Below are 15,583 nucleotides of genomic sequence, written 5' to 3' on the forward strand. Positions count from 1 at the left end.
ATAGAGATAGTCACCAAGGAACCCACTTTCTTAAAATGAAGTGATCAAGAAACTAATAGAGCAACATATGATAATACATAAGAAGTCAACAATCGACTACCGACCACTGGAAAATGGGCAAGTAGAATCCACCAATAAAGTTATGAAGGGAATACTAGTCAAGATAGTGGATGAGAATAGGATCCACTGGGACACAAAGCTGCACTTAGCATTGTGGGCGTTCCGAATAGTGTATAAGAATACAACAGGACTTATGCCTTTCATGGTGTATGGACTGGAGCCAACAGTGCCCACCACTAAAGTCCTCACACAAAGCCTCAAGATAACAGTATAAAAAAGGCTCTCTTTGGAAGAATCAAAGGTGATTGAGAAACTCCTTAAGTTGGATAAGAGGAGACTGCACTGTTCTCATGAACAACTGAAATTGTATAGAAAAGAGAAAGTTGCAAGTGGACAGGAACATAAAATTCAAGATCTTCGATGAAGAAGATGCAGTCTTGCTGTTCTCATCAAGAATAGGGCCCCACCCAAGAAAATTAAAAATGAGACGGATGGGCCCATTCAAAATTATCAAAAAAATGGGGACAAGAACATTTGAGCTGGCAAGTCTCAAGGATAAAGCCTAAGGAAACTAGTGAATGGGTATAGGCTGAAGTCTTATTATAGAAGAATGCTAGAACAAGCAAGAAAAGTGTATCCAGAAGGAAAAGTGTGTCAAGATCCAAATGTGGATCCAGAGAATGTCAAGCACCAATAATATTCAAATTTCATGAAACTACTTGAGTATACATGTACACATGAAGAAAGCTTTAAAAAAACCGTTTATCCACCAAATTTGTGATTTTCAACAAAAAATGTCATAGAAATGATGTAGTAGCTTTGCCTTTGAGAAAAAATATATGTAAACAAGTATGTCTTTTTAAGTTGATGAAAGGCATGTGCCAATGGCTTGAATACATATTTTAAAACTACAATTTTAAATGTTTTCTTAAAGCTAAACACAAAAATAAAAACTTTTTTTGGGAAAAAAAAGCCTGTAAGTGATGAGCATGGAAAACTATGTTTAATAAACATTTTGAGAGTATTTCATCAGATGTAATTTGAGACATTATAACCATAGAGAACTAGATTCTCTAAAAGCCGCAAAATGGCTACTTTATTACAAGACTAGTGTTAAGAAGATATCATATGAGTGAAGAAGTCAACGAACATTTTAAAATATCATGTTATAGGAGGGAGATATCTTGATCTGGCTATTTTTGAGGCACAAGTAGCAAGCCCATCATATGGATAGATGTATGAGCGACTCATGATGGTTTGATTGAACATTTGAAAGTTGAATCTATCAGTGTAATGTAGTCCATCCCAGCTAAGGTAAGTGTTCGGGTCAGTACATACAAACAATGAATCGGTTTGGTTGGCACAAGGTAAAGATATATTGTACTGGAATGGAAAGCGAGGTCCGCCACCGCAACAAGCATCAAAGGCATTATCGAAGCCTGCCAATGATTAATCATAAATCTTAAGAACCGTATACATAGTATATTGCCACCAATGTAATTTATAGTGTCAAAACAAGGCTCCAATTTGTTATAACTTCATAAATTGGTGGGAATATATGTATATTCTTACCAACGTAAGTACAAAACTTTTATAGTGTCATAACAAGGCTTGAATTTATTGTTGTAGCTTCATAAAGTTTCTTTAAGTACATCATCTAAAGCTTGAATATCATGTATGATTTCCTCTTTTTTTTTTTTGTGGATGTGATATGGTAGTGAAGTTATTTTCCCTTTGATGTAGTACCTTGGCTTTTGATGTATAACCTTACAGGCATAGATATTTGGCATTTGAGTAATTTGTTGATTATAACTTCAAATCATTTTTTTCCCATCCGAGTAATTTTTCATTTAATCCATTGAAAGTTATAAATATGTATAATTTTTTCTATCATACTCTTCTTATACATATAGAGCATATTCCGGAAGAAGAGCATTACCGAATGATTCCATATTTTCTAAGACATGAATGTAGGCATCATAGAAGTCAGCAAAAGTAAAGGTGCCATCAGGGTGTGATTCACGAAGGCTTTGCATTTCTGTAAGGAGTTGTGCACGATGGTTCTTAGAGACTTCACTATATTCCAATAGGCAACCATAGTTATCCTTGGGAGATCCACTAAAATTTGCCAAAGTTGCTGGGGCGCAACCTATAGGCATGATGCCAAAAATCAAGAAATTTCTAGCCCCATTTAAGTAGAGTCTCTGCAAAACATAAGAAAAATAAAGGTTAGTAATTACAAAAAAGAGAAAAAATTAACTTCTATACATACTATACATGTGCAACAATTGTTCTTTTTTATTGAAATAAGGAAGCCAAAATGTGCAAGTATAATTTATTGATATTATCTCATTTCCACAATTTTAAGGGGATGTCACATGGTGGTCATGTGTACACTTTCCAAGCATCGATGTGTTGGTCCTTGGGGCCACCGCACGTAAAAATCTAAAAAGGCCACCAGTGGCCCTTCAACTAGCTAGTGGCAATAACCCCACTTGTGAGAGGTATGTATAAGGGCCATGGGCTAATAGTAGCCTCTAGAATAGGTCCACAGAGAGAGAGAGAGAGAGAGAGAGAGAGAGAGAGAGAGAGAGAGAGAGAGATATTGCCCGTAGTATTGTGCATATGTAGGCATCGTAAGATGTGATGCACAATCAACATTGCTTGTTAGCACCCTCTTAGCACCACGCATAGTTTCTTTTTGGTGGGTGTCATACCTGTTTTTTTAATAATTTTGGCCATACAATATTTTTAAATTTTTAAAATGTCTGTAAAAAATTACACTAAAATAAAAAGAACTTGCTATATTTCACCAAACTTGTCAATTTTGAAGAGCCAAGGTGCTCGCCCAAAAATCAAGCCAACAACTTGTCATCACCACCAGAACTAAAATACCTTCAATTTAAAGGCCATAGACTAGGTTATGTGCAAAATACATATGTTTTATGTGTAAAATGTAGAGAAATTTTCAAAAAAAAGAAGTCCTCCTTTCAAAACCCTATTTTCCAAGAGGCCGTCTCTAAAAAGGTTTGAAGAGCTTTGATGCCCTGAATAGCACTAGTTAACACACGTATAAACCGAAAGGGTGGTGGCCCTTTTCGAAGGTCAGCTAGAGCTATTGAATTTGCCCTTAGGCCACACCACAAGAGGCCAGCACATCGGCCACTGAGGCCATCGTGTGAACAGCCTCTAAGCTAATAAAGCAAGCTAATCGATGGAAGAGGCCATTGAGATTATTATCTCACCTCCATAGCAGCCCGAAGCTCTTCAACCACGAGAGGCATTATGGTCACATTGACAAACTGAGGTGAGTACTTCCTCCAAAAATAATGAAAATAGTCATTCCCACCTATCGCCAGCACGTACAGCCCCTCCTCAAACACAGTTCGACTTGGCCTACCTGAGTAAAACACCATCGTCATCTTTATTCAGAGATTGTATTAATATTTCATAGAATTATCTGCTTCCTTTACATTACAATTACTATTATTTATGAATAGGGATCATAGTTTACTCACCAGGTGTATCGCCGCTTGCAATCACTTCTTCTCTTAGGGCAACATGCCACCCTATCTGGGTCTCAAGAGAATAAGGCATAAGGGGAAGTGCAGTTGCCCCCGGTACAGCATAGTTCACACCTTGGCTGAAATCCAGTTTGGTGTTCATGGAAGGATTTAGTGGTGGAAGACCCCAGTACATAGCTGTTTTTTGACCATAGAATCAATTCTTCATTAATAATAATCCCTTAGACCTACTACGTAGTAACTCACGTCACACTCCCTAAAGTGTTTCGGCGGAAAGTCTAGTTTATCAATAACTATGGTTATTAGTAGCAAATCTTACACGATCATGACTTTAACCAAAATAAAACAAGCCTTCTCTAGACCTAATACATTAAGCATTACATTAAGCATGAAAAACAAGAGATCATGTGGGGATTATGGTCAAACATTTCTCTTTTAAAAACGAATTCGGAGGCGTAAGTGTAACCGAGGCCTTGACTCTAAAGGTTGAAACAAAATACACCCACGATGCCAATGCTTAAATTTATTTTACGCTTCTTTGGATATTCGTTTGCCAATGGATGTATGGATGAAGCCTCGAGTTGAATCTTCTTTGCCAATGGTTGCAACAATGAAGCCCCAAGTTGAAACTTCCTAAGTAAGTTTTAAAAAGTGAGAGAGAGAGAGAGGGGGGGGTATAAGTGCGTGTGTGCGTATTAAAATAAATTCCTTTTTTATTTTGTGTACCTCTTTTTAAGGATACTTTTTAGGATGTATTAAAATAAATTACTGCTATAGTGCATGTGTCATGTGTGTGTACTTCTTAGGATGTATTAAAATAAATTAGTAGTCAACAAGGACCCAAGAGCAGAAATGAACCCGAGTATTCCAGCTGAGAGGCACAAGCTAGAAAGTTTATATGATTATAAGATAATTAGTAGTCAACAAGATCCCAAGTGTAGAAGAAATGAACCCTTAGAAATTAAAAAACAAAGATCAATTAGTGGATCTAGACCACCACCAAGCGTGCAATGTCTTAAAAGCCATGGAGAGGAGAGGAGAGGAGAGAGAGAGCGAGCGAGAGAGAGAGAGCGAGCTAAAACGTGAAGAAAGACGAATAAGAAATGGGCACTCTCTCGACACCATGACCAACAGAGCATTAACGATTACGAGTGCGTAGCGCAAAGAATGGTTAGAAAGATTGCAAGGAGGGGGGGGAGAGAGGGAGACGAACCTAAGTAGTCCGCCATGACGCGGCCGTCGCTAAAGCGGAGGTCAGCGCGGCCAGGGAAGGTCTCGCCGTAAGGCAACATGGTGGCGAGGGTGCTGTTAATGAAAGGCCCATTCCCAGTGTCCTCCAAAGAGTCCCCGAACAAAAAGATCGCAGGGTAGCTGCAAGGCGCAGCAGGCTCTGCTCTGACGACCCCAGTACAAAGAAGAGTGGCCGCCGCCAACAGAATGAAAACCGCACACACTCGTGTTTCCATGATTAGACGTGTGCGTGAACCAGACATTTCCTCCCTTTTTATCGTTTGAGCAGCCATTACGCGCGCCATGCACGCGAACCCTCATGTACATGCGCTACTTTACGTCGGCAGAGTGCATTTGTGCCCCCACGCGAAGCTGCATTTGCGCCTCACGAGAGAGACGCCCGTGATAATAAATGGGTAACCTGCAAAGTGCGAGTCTCCCTACTCCAGAAAGGAGTTTGAGAGCCCCTCCGTGATGGGTTCACACCTCGAACCACTTACTTTGGGAGTCCCTATCTCATGGGTTCAAATCTCTCCACATGTAATGCTGTACTTTACTTTCGCATTTCCAGCATGGTCGTGGGTCGTGGGAGGGAGCATCTGAGCCATACATTTGGTCTGCCTTAATTTTGAGGAAGATGCACACGACGCTCACACGGATGTTAAATCAGCATTTCTGAATAAAAACAACTCAAGGAGGAGGTATATGTAGCTCAGCCGCCCCACCAAGTTTTGAGATGCCTAGATCAAAAAACAAAGTTTGCAGGCTAAAGAAGGCATTGTATAGGCTAAAATAGGCCCTAAGGGCATGGTATCATGGCTAAAATAGGCCCTAAGGACATGGTATCACATGATAAACGAATTTTTCAAAAAGATTGAGTTTGAATTTGATGCTAATTTGTATGTTCTAAAAAAGCATGGCAAAAATGAAAGTTCAAATAACTTCTCCAATTTTGACCTTTAAAGTTCAAAATAAGACTTGTACCTTCATTTGTCGAATTTCACACCTTAGAAATCTAGACACAGGAGGGAGTTACACTTCAACGCGCTCCGGACCTCCGAGCCAAACGAAGACCGAGAGCACCAAGCTACCAGACTCCCAGACTACATCAGAGGGAGATCACAGAGATACAGGCTCGACATCAGCACCATATCCAGGAGCGGCTAGCTCACTTACACTCACACCCGGAGATCATGCTCTGAGGTATTTTTGCCTCACCATCGCCTATGTATCACATATTACACCCCCATTATGGTACTGGTTGGAGCTAGACATATCTGCATTGCATTCTTGTATACCCTACGCATATAGGTTGCATGATCTCCAGGTATTTTTGCCTCACCATCGCCTATGTATCACATATTATACCCCCATTATGGTACTGGTTTGGAGCTAGACATATCTGCATTGCATTCTTGTATACCCTACGCATATAGGTTGCATACTAAGCCTCTAGCAGTAGTGCTCCATCCATCACACCCCCCCACTAGCTCAGTACTTTCATACTTTATTTCATGTTCATTTTGTCCTTTTTTTTTTGGACATCCAAAAGACATTGACAGTTGTACATTGATTTGTCTCATAGGTTGAGTTCGGCCTCTAGTAGACATTAATACAGCTTTCTTTCTTTCTCTCTCTCCCTCTCTCCGAGTCCCCTCCCCCCCTCTCTCTCTCTCTCTCTCTCTCTCTTAAGGAGGGATCTCATCACACCAGCTGTGGATTGAGACAAGGCGATATGTGCATCAGATCGTGGATGACCACATTTGTCAGCTATGCTACCAGGAGGTAGAGAGTCGAGACAGAGGACTTTAAATCTCTTAATTAAGGGTCAACTGAAACTTTCTCTCTCTATACAATTATGCTTCCTTTGAGAGAATTTGAACATAATTGAAATAAAAATCTATAATTAATTTTAGGGACTTTACTATTCTCTCTCTAAAATTTCTCTTTCTCTCCCTAGAATTCTTCTTGTTTTCTTCTTATCTCTCTAAAATCCTTTATTATACTAAATTTTTAAAAGAACTCTAAACATTTATCCCATAATTTCTAATTGATCTAAAATAATTTCCTATGTTACATAAACTATTTTTTGTCTGTATAACTCTAATTTCCACTTTCTCTCTCTAGATCTGAAGCTAATCCTAAGTTCACAATTAATTTATAAACTTCCTAATTTTTCCCTTTATTAAAAATTTATCCCAAGGATAGTTCTAAACTAGGGTTTACATTTAAAATAATGTATTAAGACAATTTTCTCTCTCTAGAAATAAAGCTAACTTAAGGCATCTTTCCTAAATTGACAAGTTAATATTTTAGTATAAGGTTGGGATTTGAGTATCCACACCTACTTCCTAAGATTCAAGATAAATAAACAGCAAAAAAGATTGTTCTAAGGTTTTTCCTAAGGTCTGTGCATTAAATTAATGCAAAAATGAATAAAAACTAGATCTTAGTGGCCTCTAGACTTAAAATTTATGCAAAAATTATTGAATCGCAATACTAATTTAATTTAGATTCAATTATTAAAGTTTAATTAAAAAAATAGTAAAGAAATAAAAAATTATAAGTATTTAGGCAATGTACCTTGAATAAAATTGCTTGGGATGCACTATAGTGATACAATAGATGAGGCCTCCTCCTCTTCAAGAAATCCATGAATGTTTCCATAACATGCCTAAGGATGCACAAAGTTACACTTTTCTAACTCTTACACAAGAAAATGACTACTCTAGCTTTTAGTAAATTTGACGTCAAAGGTTAATTTTGCAAGTACTACACTATTTTATGACCAAAGTACAAGCACATGTCCCTCTGTAAATAATTTAAAAAAAACTCATGGGATTCTCCTTGGGGGGGGGGACAAGTGTATTTATATTTGAATTGGGTGAATGAAAGCCTCTACATATGCGTGACTTAGATTTGTTTTTTGTTTTTCATGCAAACCATAGATTTTTGGGGCTAAAGTTCACTTTAAATCCTTAAGCATGCACTTTATCTTTTTAAAAATAAAATAGAGTTCACAACTAAGCAATTTAACCATGGTTTCTCAACCTTATGGATTTAACCCTTCGTTAAAATGAATTTAATTTAATGTGCACACAATATTAGGCTTATTTAAGTTATTTTTATGCATGGGAACCTAAGCAATTTTAGGCCTAATATTTTTAATTTGATATTTGTATTAGTTTATTTAATTTTTATTATCTTCTTCAATTAGATTTTCCATATCCTTAATTTTACCTTATTAAGTGCAAGTGTGCACCCACATGTACACATGTGCACATGTGCACCTAGGGTCTATTTTTTAATTTTATTATGCATATAAACCCTATTATTTTTACATAAAAATAAAATTTTTGAATTGATATAATTATCTATGAGATTTTTAACAAGGGTTTACACATTTTTCAGTGCAAACACATTGTTTTACACATTTTCTCTTGAATAATTAATTTTATCTACATTATGAAAATAATACATGAATAAGATTCATCTTATAGATGTTACAAGAAAAAGGAATAGTTATATCATGTGAATCAAGTAAGCCATAGATATCATATCAATTCAAATTCATATAAAGTCATTTTTGTCAAACATGAACACGAACAGCTTCTCCTTCATGATGTTAATGGACCTCTTCAAATAAGAACTCGACTATGATATCCACACTCTTGTTCCACACTTTGCCAATGGTTAGTAGTCTTGAAGAGTAGTCTCTATCACATACATGCTTAGGATCAATAAATCAGGTGTCTAAGTTGTGTATTTCTCCAAGGCTCAAGCACCTCATATCTCGAGTCAAATAGATACTCAACATCATACAAGAATACTTTTTTTTCCTCCTCTACTATGATAGTTGGAAGAAATGCAAGACCTTACCTTGGATCATTGACAACTTCTCCTTGTTTACTTGCATGTCCCTCCCACTTAATGAGTTTATCTTGGATCGTTGACAACTTCTCCTTGTTTGCTTTGCATGTCCCTCCCACTTAATGAGCATGCTATAATATCCTCTTCTTCCACATTGAAATTCTCTATCACTTTAAGAGGTTCCTCTTCCATTTCGTTGTTGTTTTCCCCCTTTGCTAGATTGTTCGAGGATTCTTCATAATATAAACTTAGTTCTTATGTTCCTAGATCCCATGTAAGATCCCTGACCCCACTGCGCAACGAATTTGGGGGTGCTAGCAGCGGAAGTAGCACTTCTTGTGTGGGGTAGGGTCCCACACTCGGGGCCTCACCCACGGATATCCAGACAAGAGACTAATCCATTGTTTTTTCCAAAACCGAACTCGGAAAATTTCCCTTGCCCGAAAAGCACGGGCGATTCCTCCAGGATAACTTTTCTCTAACGTAGTCAAAAGCCTGAACAAACTGAACTGATCTGACCGAACTCGTAAGTCCCATAGTCAGATCAGGGAAAAGATTGTACTTGGATCATAGAGACCAATGCTTTTTTCCTCATTGAGAGGCACAACCGTTCATTCTTTTCCATAGAATAATTTTTATCCAGGATTTACCTCATCTATCGTATTATACAGAAATTGAGTCACGATTTACGGATCCATCAGTCCAGCCTACTAACCCCATCCAGACCCATGGGTTAGCCAACCATCCAACCACTGTAGTGATAGGATCCAATTAGGAATTTGGTTAGGTTTTGTCCCGGACACCCGGGAAAAGAGTTCCCAGGCCCCCTAGCCGGATATTCATGCAAACATAAAACTAGTCACACCACTTACACACCCAATATGAACTTGCCTTTTTCACAGATTCAACAATCTTTAAAACAATCACTTAATGAAACCATAGTGTTACTAATCATAATCCTCTAATTATCCAGTTGAATCCTAATTTCTAATTTATTCCTTCATCGGTATACCTATGGCATCATTGGCAACCAGAACGCTCACCACCTATTCACTCAGGGGCCTTTTCAATAGTTCCTAGCTCATAGTACTCGACAATATAATCACATAAAAATATCCAGATGGAATCTCCGTTGAAGATTAGCAAGATCAACCAACAGATCCATATAAAAGAGCCATGGACTCAACCCCGTTGAGGACCAGCAAGGTCAATCAACTAGATCCATACCCGAATTCAGAAAACAACTCTTACTCCTTGTTCCCATATCTTCCTCGACGTACTTGTGGGTATCTTCGGCGACCCAGAGCCCGAGCACCGTATGGTCAGCACCCTCTAGGATTCTTCATAGGTCACCTAGCGCTTCACTCATAGGCCACTTCCTTGGTCCCTCATCCACTGTACCGAAAGCTCACCATCATTTAAATCAAACCGAGGTTGGTCAAGACCTCGGCCGACCTTGCTACGCGAGACGTCCTCCGATGACTCTCCGTCAAGCAGTTGCAACTTTAACAGATAGGTCTCCACGACCTCAATCACAAGATGGTCAAAATACTTTCCCAGCATTCTTGACATAAAACACTCATTTAAAAACAGATTTCACATACAAATACAGTTCCAACAATATTTCCATCTTTTCTCATTACTCCGCATCCATTCACATTAGTTCCCATCTTTTCTCATCTTACCACAATTTTATTTTCTTCGTCGATCCCTATCACATCACATCATTCCCACATCAAATCACATCCAATCGCATCATCCACACATCAATCCACATCATCCATACATCCATCTACATCAACCACATCAATCCACATCATCCATTCACATCAATCCACATCATCCATACATCTATCCACATCAATCCACATTATCCACACATCCATCCACATCTTCCATACATCCCCACACGTCAATCCATATTATCCATACATCCATCCACATCCATCCACATTATCCACACATCTATTCACATCATCCACATCAATCCACATCATCCATATATCCATCCACATCAACCACATCAATCCACATCATCCATACATCCATCCACATTAATCCACATCATCCATACATCCATCCACATCAACCACATCAATCCACATCATCCGTACATCCATCCACATCATCCATCCATCCATCCACATCAACCACATCAACCACATCAATCCACATCATCCATACATCCATCCACATCATCCATCCATCCATCCACATCAACCACATCAATCCACATCATCCATACATCCATCCACATCAATCCACATCATCCATACATCCATCCACATCAACCACATCAATCCACATCATCCATACATCCATCCACATCAATCCACATTATCCATACATCCATCCACATTACCCACACATCCATTCACATCATCCACATCAATCCACACCATCCATTCATCCATCCACATCATCCATACATCCATCCACATTAATCCACATTACCCACACATCAATCCACATTCATTTAATAAGTATTCCCATTCTCATCATCTAATCACATCTTTTTCTAACTCATCACTTATTTCCTCATTCTTCGCCTCAATTCTCGTTCATATCCCATCACATTTACATTTCTCCCACATACATTCACATCCATACTTATCACATACACATCCACATCTATCCTTTCACATACATCCACATCCATACTTATCACATACACATCCACATCTATCCTTTCACATACACACATCCACATCCATTCTTTCACATACATCCACTTCTATTCTTCACATACATCCATATCCATCCACATTATCCACACATCCATTCACATCATCCACATCATCTATACATCCATCCACATCAACCACATCAATCCACATCATACATACATCCATCCACATCAATCCACATTATCCACACATCCATCCACATCTTCCATACATCCATCCACATCAATCCACACGTCAATCCACATTATCCATACATCCACATCCACATCCATTTATAGAATGTAAGAGAAATCTTATTTTTGATATAATGATTCTTTACACATATATTTATGCATAAGAACAACTTCAGTGGAAAATAACACTTTTATAAAAATCCGTTTATGCATCTATTTATGCATAAATTTAATTTTAAGGAGAATAACACTTTCGAAATAAAAATAAATCTTTTATGCATCTTTCTATGCATAAATTCAATTTTAATGAGAATAACTCTTTTGAAATAAAAATAAATTTATTTATGCATCTTTCTATGCATAAAATCAAAATTAATGAGAATAACTCTTTTGAAATAAAAATAAATTTCTTTATGCATCTTTCTATGCATAAATTAAAAATTAATGAGAATAACTCTTTTAAATAAAAAATATATTTATGCATCTTCCTATGCATAAAATCAAAATTAATGAGAATAACTCTTTTGAAATAAAAATATATTTCTTTATGCATCTTTCTATGCATAAATTCAAAATTCATGAGAATAACTCTTTTGAAATAAAAATAAATTTCTTTATGCATCTTTCTATGCAAAAAATCAAAATTAATGAGAATAACTCTTTTGCAATAAAAATAAATTTTTTTATGCATCTTTCTATGCATAAAATCAAAATTAATGAAAGTAACGCTTTTATAATTAAAAAAATTCTTTTATGCATCTATTTATGCATAAAAATCAATTTTGATGAAAGTAACACTTTTATAATAAAAATATTTCCAAATAGGCATCTTTCTTTGCATAGATTTTAAATCTAATGAAAATCACACTTTTAAAATAAAAAAATATTCAATATGCATCTTTCTATGCATAGAATTTTAATCTTATGGAAATCACACTTTTATAATAAAAAGAAATTATCCAATATGCATCTTTCTATGCATAGAATTTAATTTTAATGGAAATAACACTTTTATAATAAAAATATGTCTACTATGCATTTTTCTATGCCTAGAATGAAAATAACATTTTTAGAATACACAAACGATGGGGATTACTCTTTTTCAATAAAAAAAGGTAATACTTATTTCACAAAATTTAAGAAAATTTTGCCATAACCTCCTTTGTATGGCTGATCATTTTTCAATTTTTTCTATTATTAATTTACTTAAAAATTATCCCCAATTTGTTTAAAGCATTCTAAACTAATCAAATTCCACTTTTAAAAGAGAAACAATATGAAAAGTTTAACTCAAACAATTTGATTACTTAACTAGGATAAAGAAGGGCTGAATTTAAGAATGAGAGAGGGGGAAAGCCTTTCTAGCAAGGCATAGCATCAGATTATCATTTTAAAGATAACAAAAAATTAGAAAACCATTAAAAGAATAAGATTTACATAATTACATTATATGAATATACTTAATATATATGTGTAATTATATTTATACATTTATGCTTTCACATTATTTATGTATAATTAAATTATAATAACACAATGGAAAAATATTCAAATCTAAAGTATTTAAATAACTTTATCAAGCTGGCATTTTTTTGTAGTATCTCGAGAATGATCCAATGACTATAAAGAGAACGTGGCCCCAATATACAGAATCTGGCAAGCAATAATGCTCTAAAACTCCCAAGAATGAGTGTGACGGCTTTGTACCTGATTGCCCAAGAGTTATGTTGACACGACCGGCCAAGAGTTATGATGACACTACCCGAACACGCCAGAGTTAGCATGACCCTACATTTCCTATCTCTTTCTCACTTGATCTTCCTCTTAGTACTGTTGAGTTCCCTTCTCAGGCAACTCTCTCCTCCAAAGATTGAAGTGGCTTGGAACTCTCTCCTCCAAAGAAGACATTCAATCTCTCCAAAAAGGTATTTCCTGTAAAATGTTTTTCTCTTTGAATCGCCTATTGCTCCCCTTAGCCCAGCGCCTTACTGATTTGCCATGGCTGAATCGAATTTTTGGCTTTACTTCTTTGCCATGGTGGCTAAATAGCTTTGTCGGGGTGGGCCACTTCCATCCCCCATTTTTTTGTTATGGTTGTGAGGTTATGTCAATAGTATGGTGCCATATGTCTACAAATCATGGCAAATCATGAAGTTGCCCAAGTTTTTTTTGCTATGGCTGTGTGGTATTGGATCAACAAATCATGAAGTTTCCTGAGTTTTTGTTGCTATGGTTGTGTGGTGTTGCTATGGCTCTGTGGTTTTCGCATGCATGACATAAATAAAAAAGGGGGCTGGAAGTGGCCCATGACAGCGGGCCGCTTCCAACCCCCTTTTTTATTTATGTCATGCATGCCCAATCCATCAAACTCAAGGGCACGCTTTGCATAGTACTAGAATTCACTCTTTGTTCTTGACCCAAGCAATAGCTTATCTTCAACAAGCCTCTCACATGTATCCCATCCATGTGTCTTCACTGCTAATGCAAACATCTTGGCCACTTAATCACTTGCAATGTCGTAGCTCTTATTTGCTAGAATGTTGATGACTTTGATCATGTCATCAATGCCTCCTATTTGTGAACAAAGTTTCAAGAGCCTACAAATGACCTTGCATCGAGCATTATGTCCAGAGCCTCGAAGACCACCCAACACCTTACGGTGTGGATTTGCATGTAATAAATCTAGCAAGCACTTGAACAGAGTTTGAGCTTCAACATTCACTCCCTGGCTAAGCTTTTCTTGAAGAATGTCTAAAGCTCCCATAAACTCACCATTGCAAGCAATCAAGGTAGTTTTCCTTTTGGGCCAAATGTCAAGCATGGCATATTGGGCTTGGCCATGGCCACTACCATGGGAAGCAGCCCGCGCGTCGACACGAGTTACTTCCCAATGGTAGTGGGGCCATGGCCAAGAAATGTGCAAGCCATATGTTGGCCATGTAGGAAGATAATAATTACTTCAATGCTTGGCCTCCCTTGATAGGTGTGAACCTCATAGCATCTAGCCAGTAAATCATGAATTATACTCTTCTCATACTCATCATCATCCCTCTCGCAGCTCATCATTGAGAAGTGTGATATTATTAGCATGTGGTTCACAGAGGATAGCATGTAGAGGCTTGTGGGTGGGCACAAGTGCCATAAGACACTACCATGTGGCAATGATGATGTGATAGTAGTCGTGGACTTGGCTGAGACAACAATAAAACAAACCAAGACAAGCCATGTGGGTATCCAAGCCATGTGTTGGCCAAGGCCACTACCATTGGTAAGCATCTATCACGTAGGCTGTAATGCCTATGATCGACAGACCGGATGGCCAGACGGGGCTTTAGTGTCAACGCCTCGGCCGCCAGAGTGTCAAGGACGTGGCCATCCGGGGTTCAGTGGGAGAGGACGCCCATGCGGAGTCGTGGGTGGCTAGGCTAGTGTGGACGGCAGGCCACACACTATATAGCCTGGGGGATGAGGGGCAATCCTCATTCTTCCTCTATGGCTGGGTGGTGAGCTAGAGGCTGTCCCCTCCTGTTGTAGCACCCGTAGTGGTGCTACGGTGATCTAACATTGGTATCAGAGCTTGGCGTCGGGATCGCGAGTGGCGTGCAAAGCGGGCTCACAGCCGTTATCCCAAAAGGTCTTCATCACCTTCTACAGCAACAAGAAAACGTGTATAGAAGAGGTTGGCCAAGGTTTCCTTTATTTTCTCTCTCTCTCTCTCCCTTGTACACACTCAAGCTCTCCATTGCAGGTAAGCAATTTCTGTGTTTTTTTTTTCTTTGGAGCTTGTCTGTGGGAGAAGAAGTCGACTGTGTGAGTGGGAATCTGAAGAGGTCGACTGTGTGGAGGGAATCTGAAGAGGTCGACTATGTGGAGGGAACCTTGTAAGGGCAGCATGCCTGCCGTGTAGTGGGGGGGACTGCGTGTCACGCCAAAAAAGAATTTTTTATTTTTTTGTTTTTTTAATCCAACAAACACCTCTCTCCCGGCACTAGGGAGAGATAATCCCGGCAGTGGAGGGATAATCTAGGGTGGTTCAGGC

The 15,583-nt window shown here is 38.1% G+C and overlaps 1 protein-coding gene across 1 annotated transcript; it reads right to left on the minus strand.

The window, feature by feature from the left end:
- Positions 1–1,016: 1,016 nt before the first annotated feature.
- LOC147622447 (GDSL esterase/lipase ENOD8-like) lies at positions 1,017–5,107 on the minus strand. The gene is made up of 5 exons (XM_086821907.1): positions 4,798–5,107; positions 3,579–3,761; positions 3,306–3,460; positions 2,000–2,264; positions 1,017–1,499 (listed from the first exon to the last, which is right to left on the minus strand). The coding sequence occupies exons 1-5, from the start codon at positions 5,105–5,107 to the stop codon at positions 1,222–1,224; spliced, it is 1,191 nt and encodes a 396-aa protein (XP_086678033.1). The 3' UTR covers positions 1,017–1,221.
- Between the last annotated feature and the right edge of the window lie 10,476 nt (positions 5,108–15,583).

This window comes from Cibotium barometz, chromosome 28 (assembly GCF_041138505.1).
Source record: "Cibotium barometz isolate CiBa-2024 chromosome 28, ASM4113850v1, whole genome shotgun sequence".
NCBI classification, from domain to species: domain Eukaryota; kingdom Viridiplantae; phylum Streptophyta; class Polypodiopsida; order Cyatheales; family Cibotiaceae; genus Cibotium; species Cibotium barometz.

What these genes read in the sequence shown, in the direction of transcription:
- LOC147622447 (XM_086821907.1), bottom strand. Translation starts at nt 5,107, where the DNA reads ATGGCTGCTCAAACGATAAAAAGGGAGGAAATGTCTGGTTCACGCACA. An exon ending in AGCTTCGGGCTGCTATGGAG is followed by an intron (nt 2,265 to 3,305) that starts GTGAGATAATAA and finishes TATGTTTTGCAG; the next exon opens with AGACTCTACTTAAATGGGGC. An exon ending in AGAAAATATGGAATCATTCG is followed by an intron (nt 1,500 to 1,999) that starts GTAATGCTCTTC and finishes AATCATTGGCAG; the next exon opens with GCTTCGATAATGCCTTTGAT.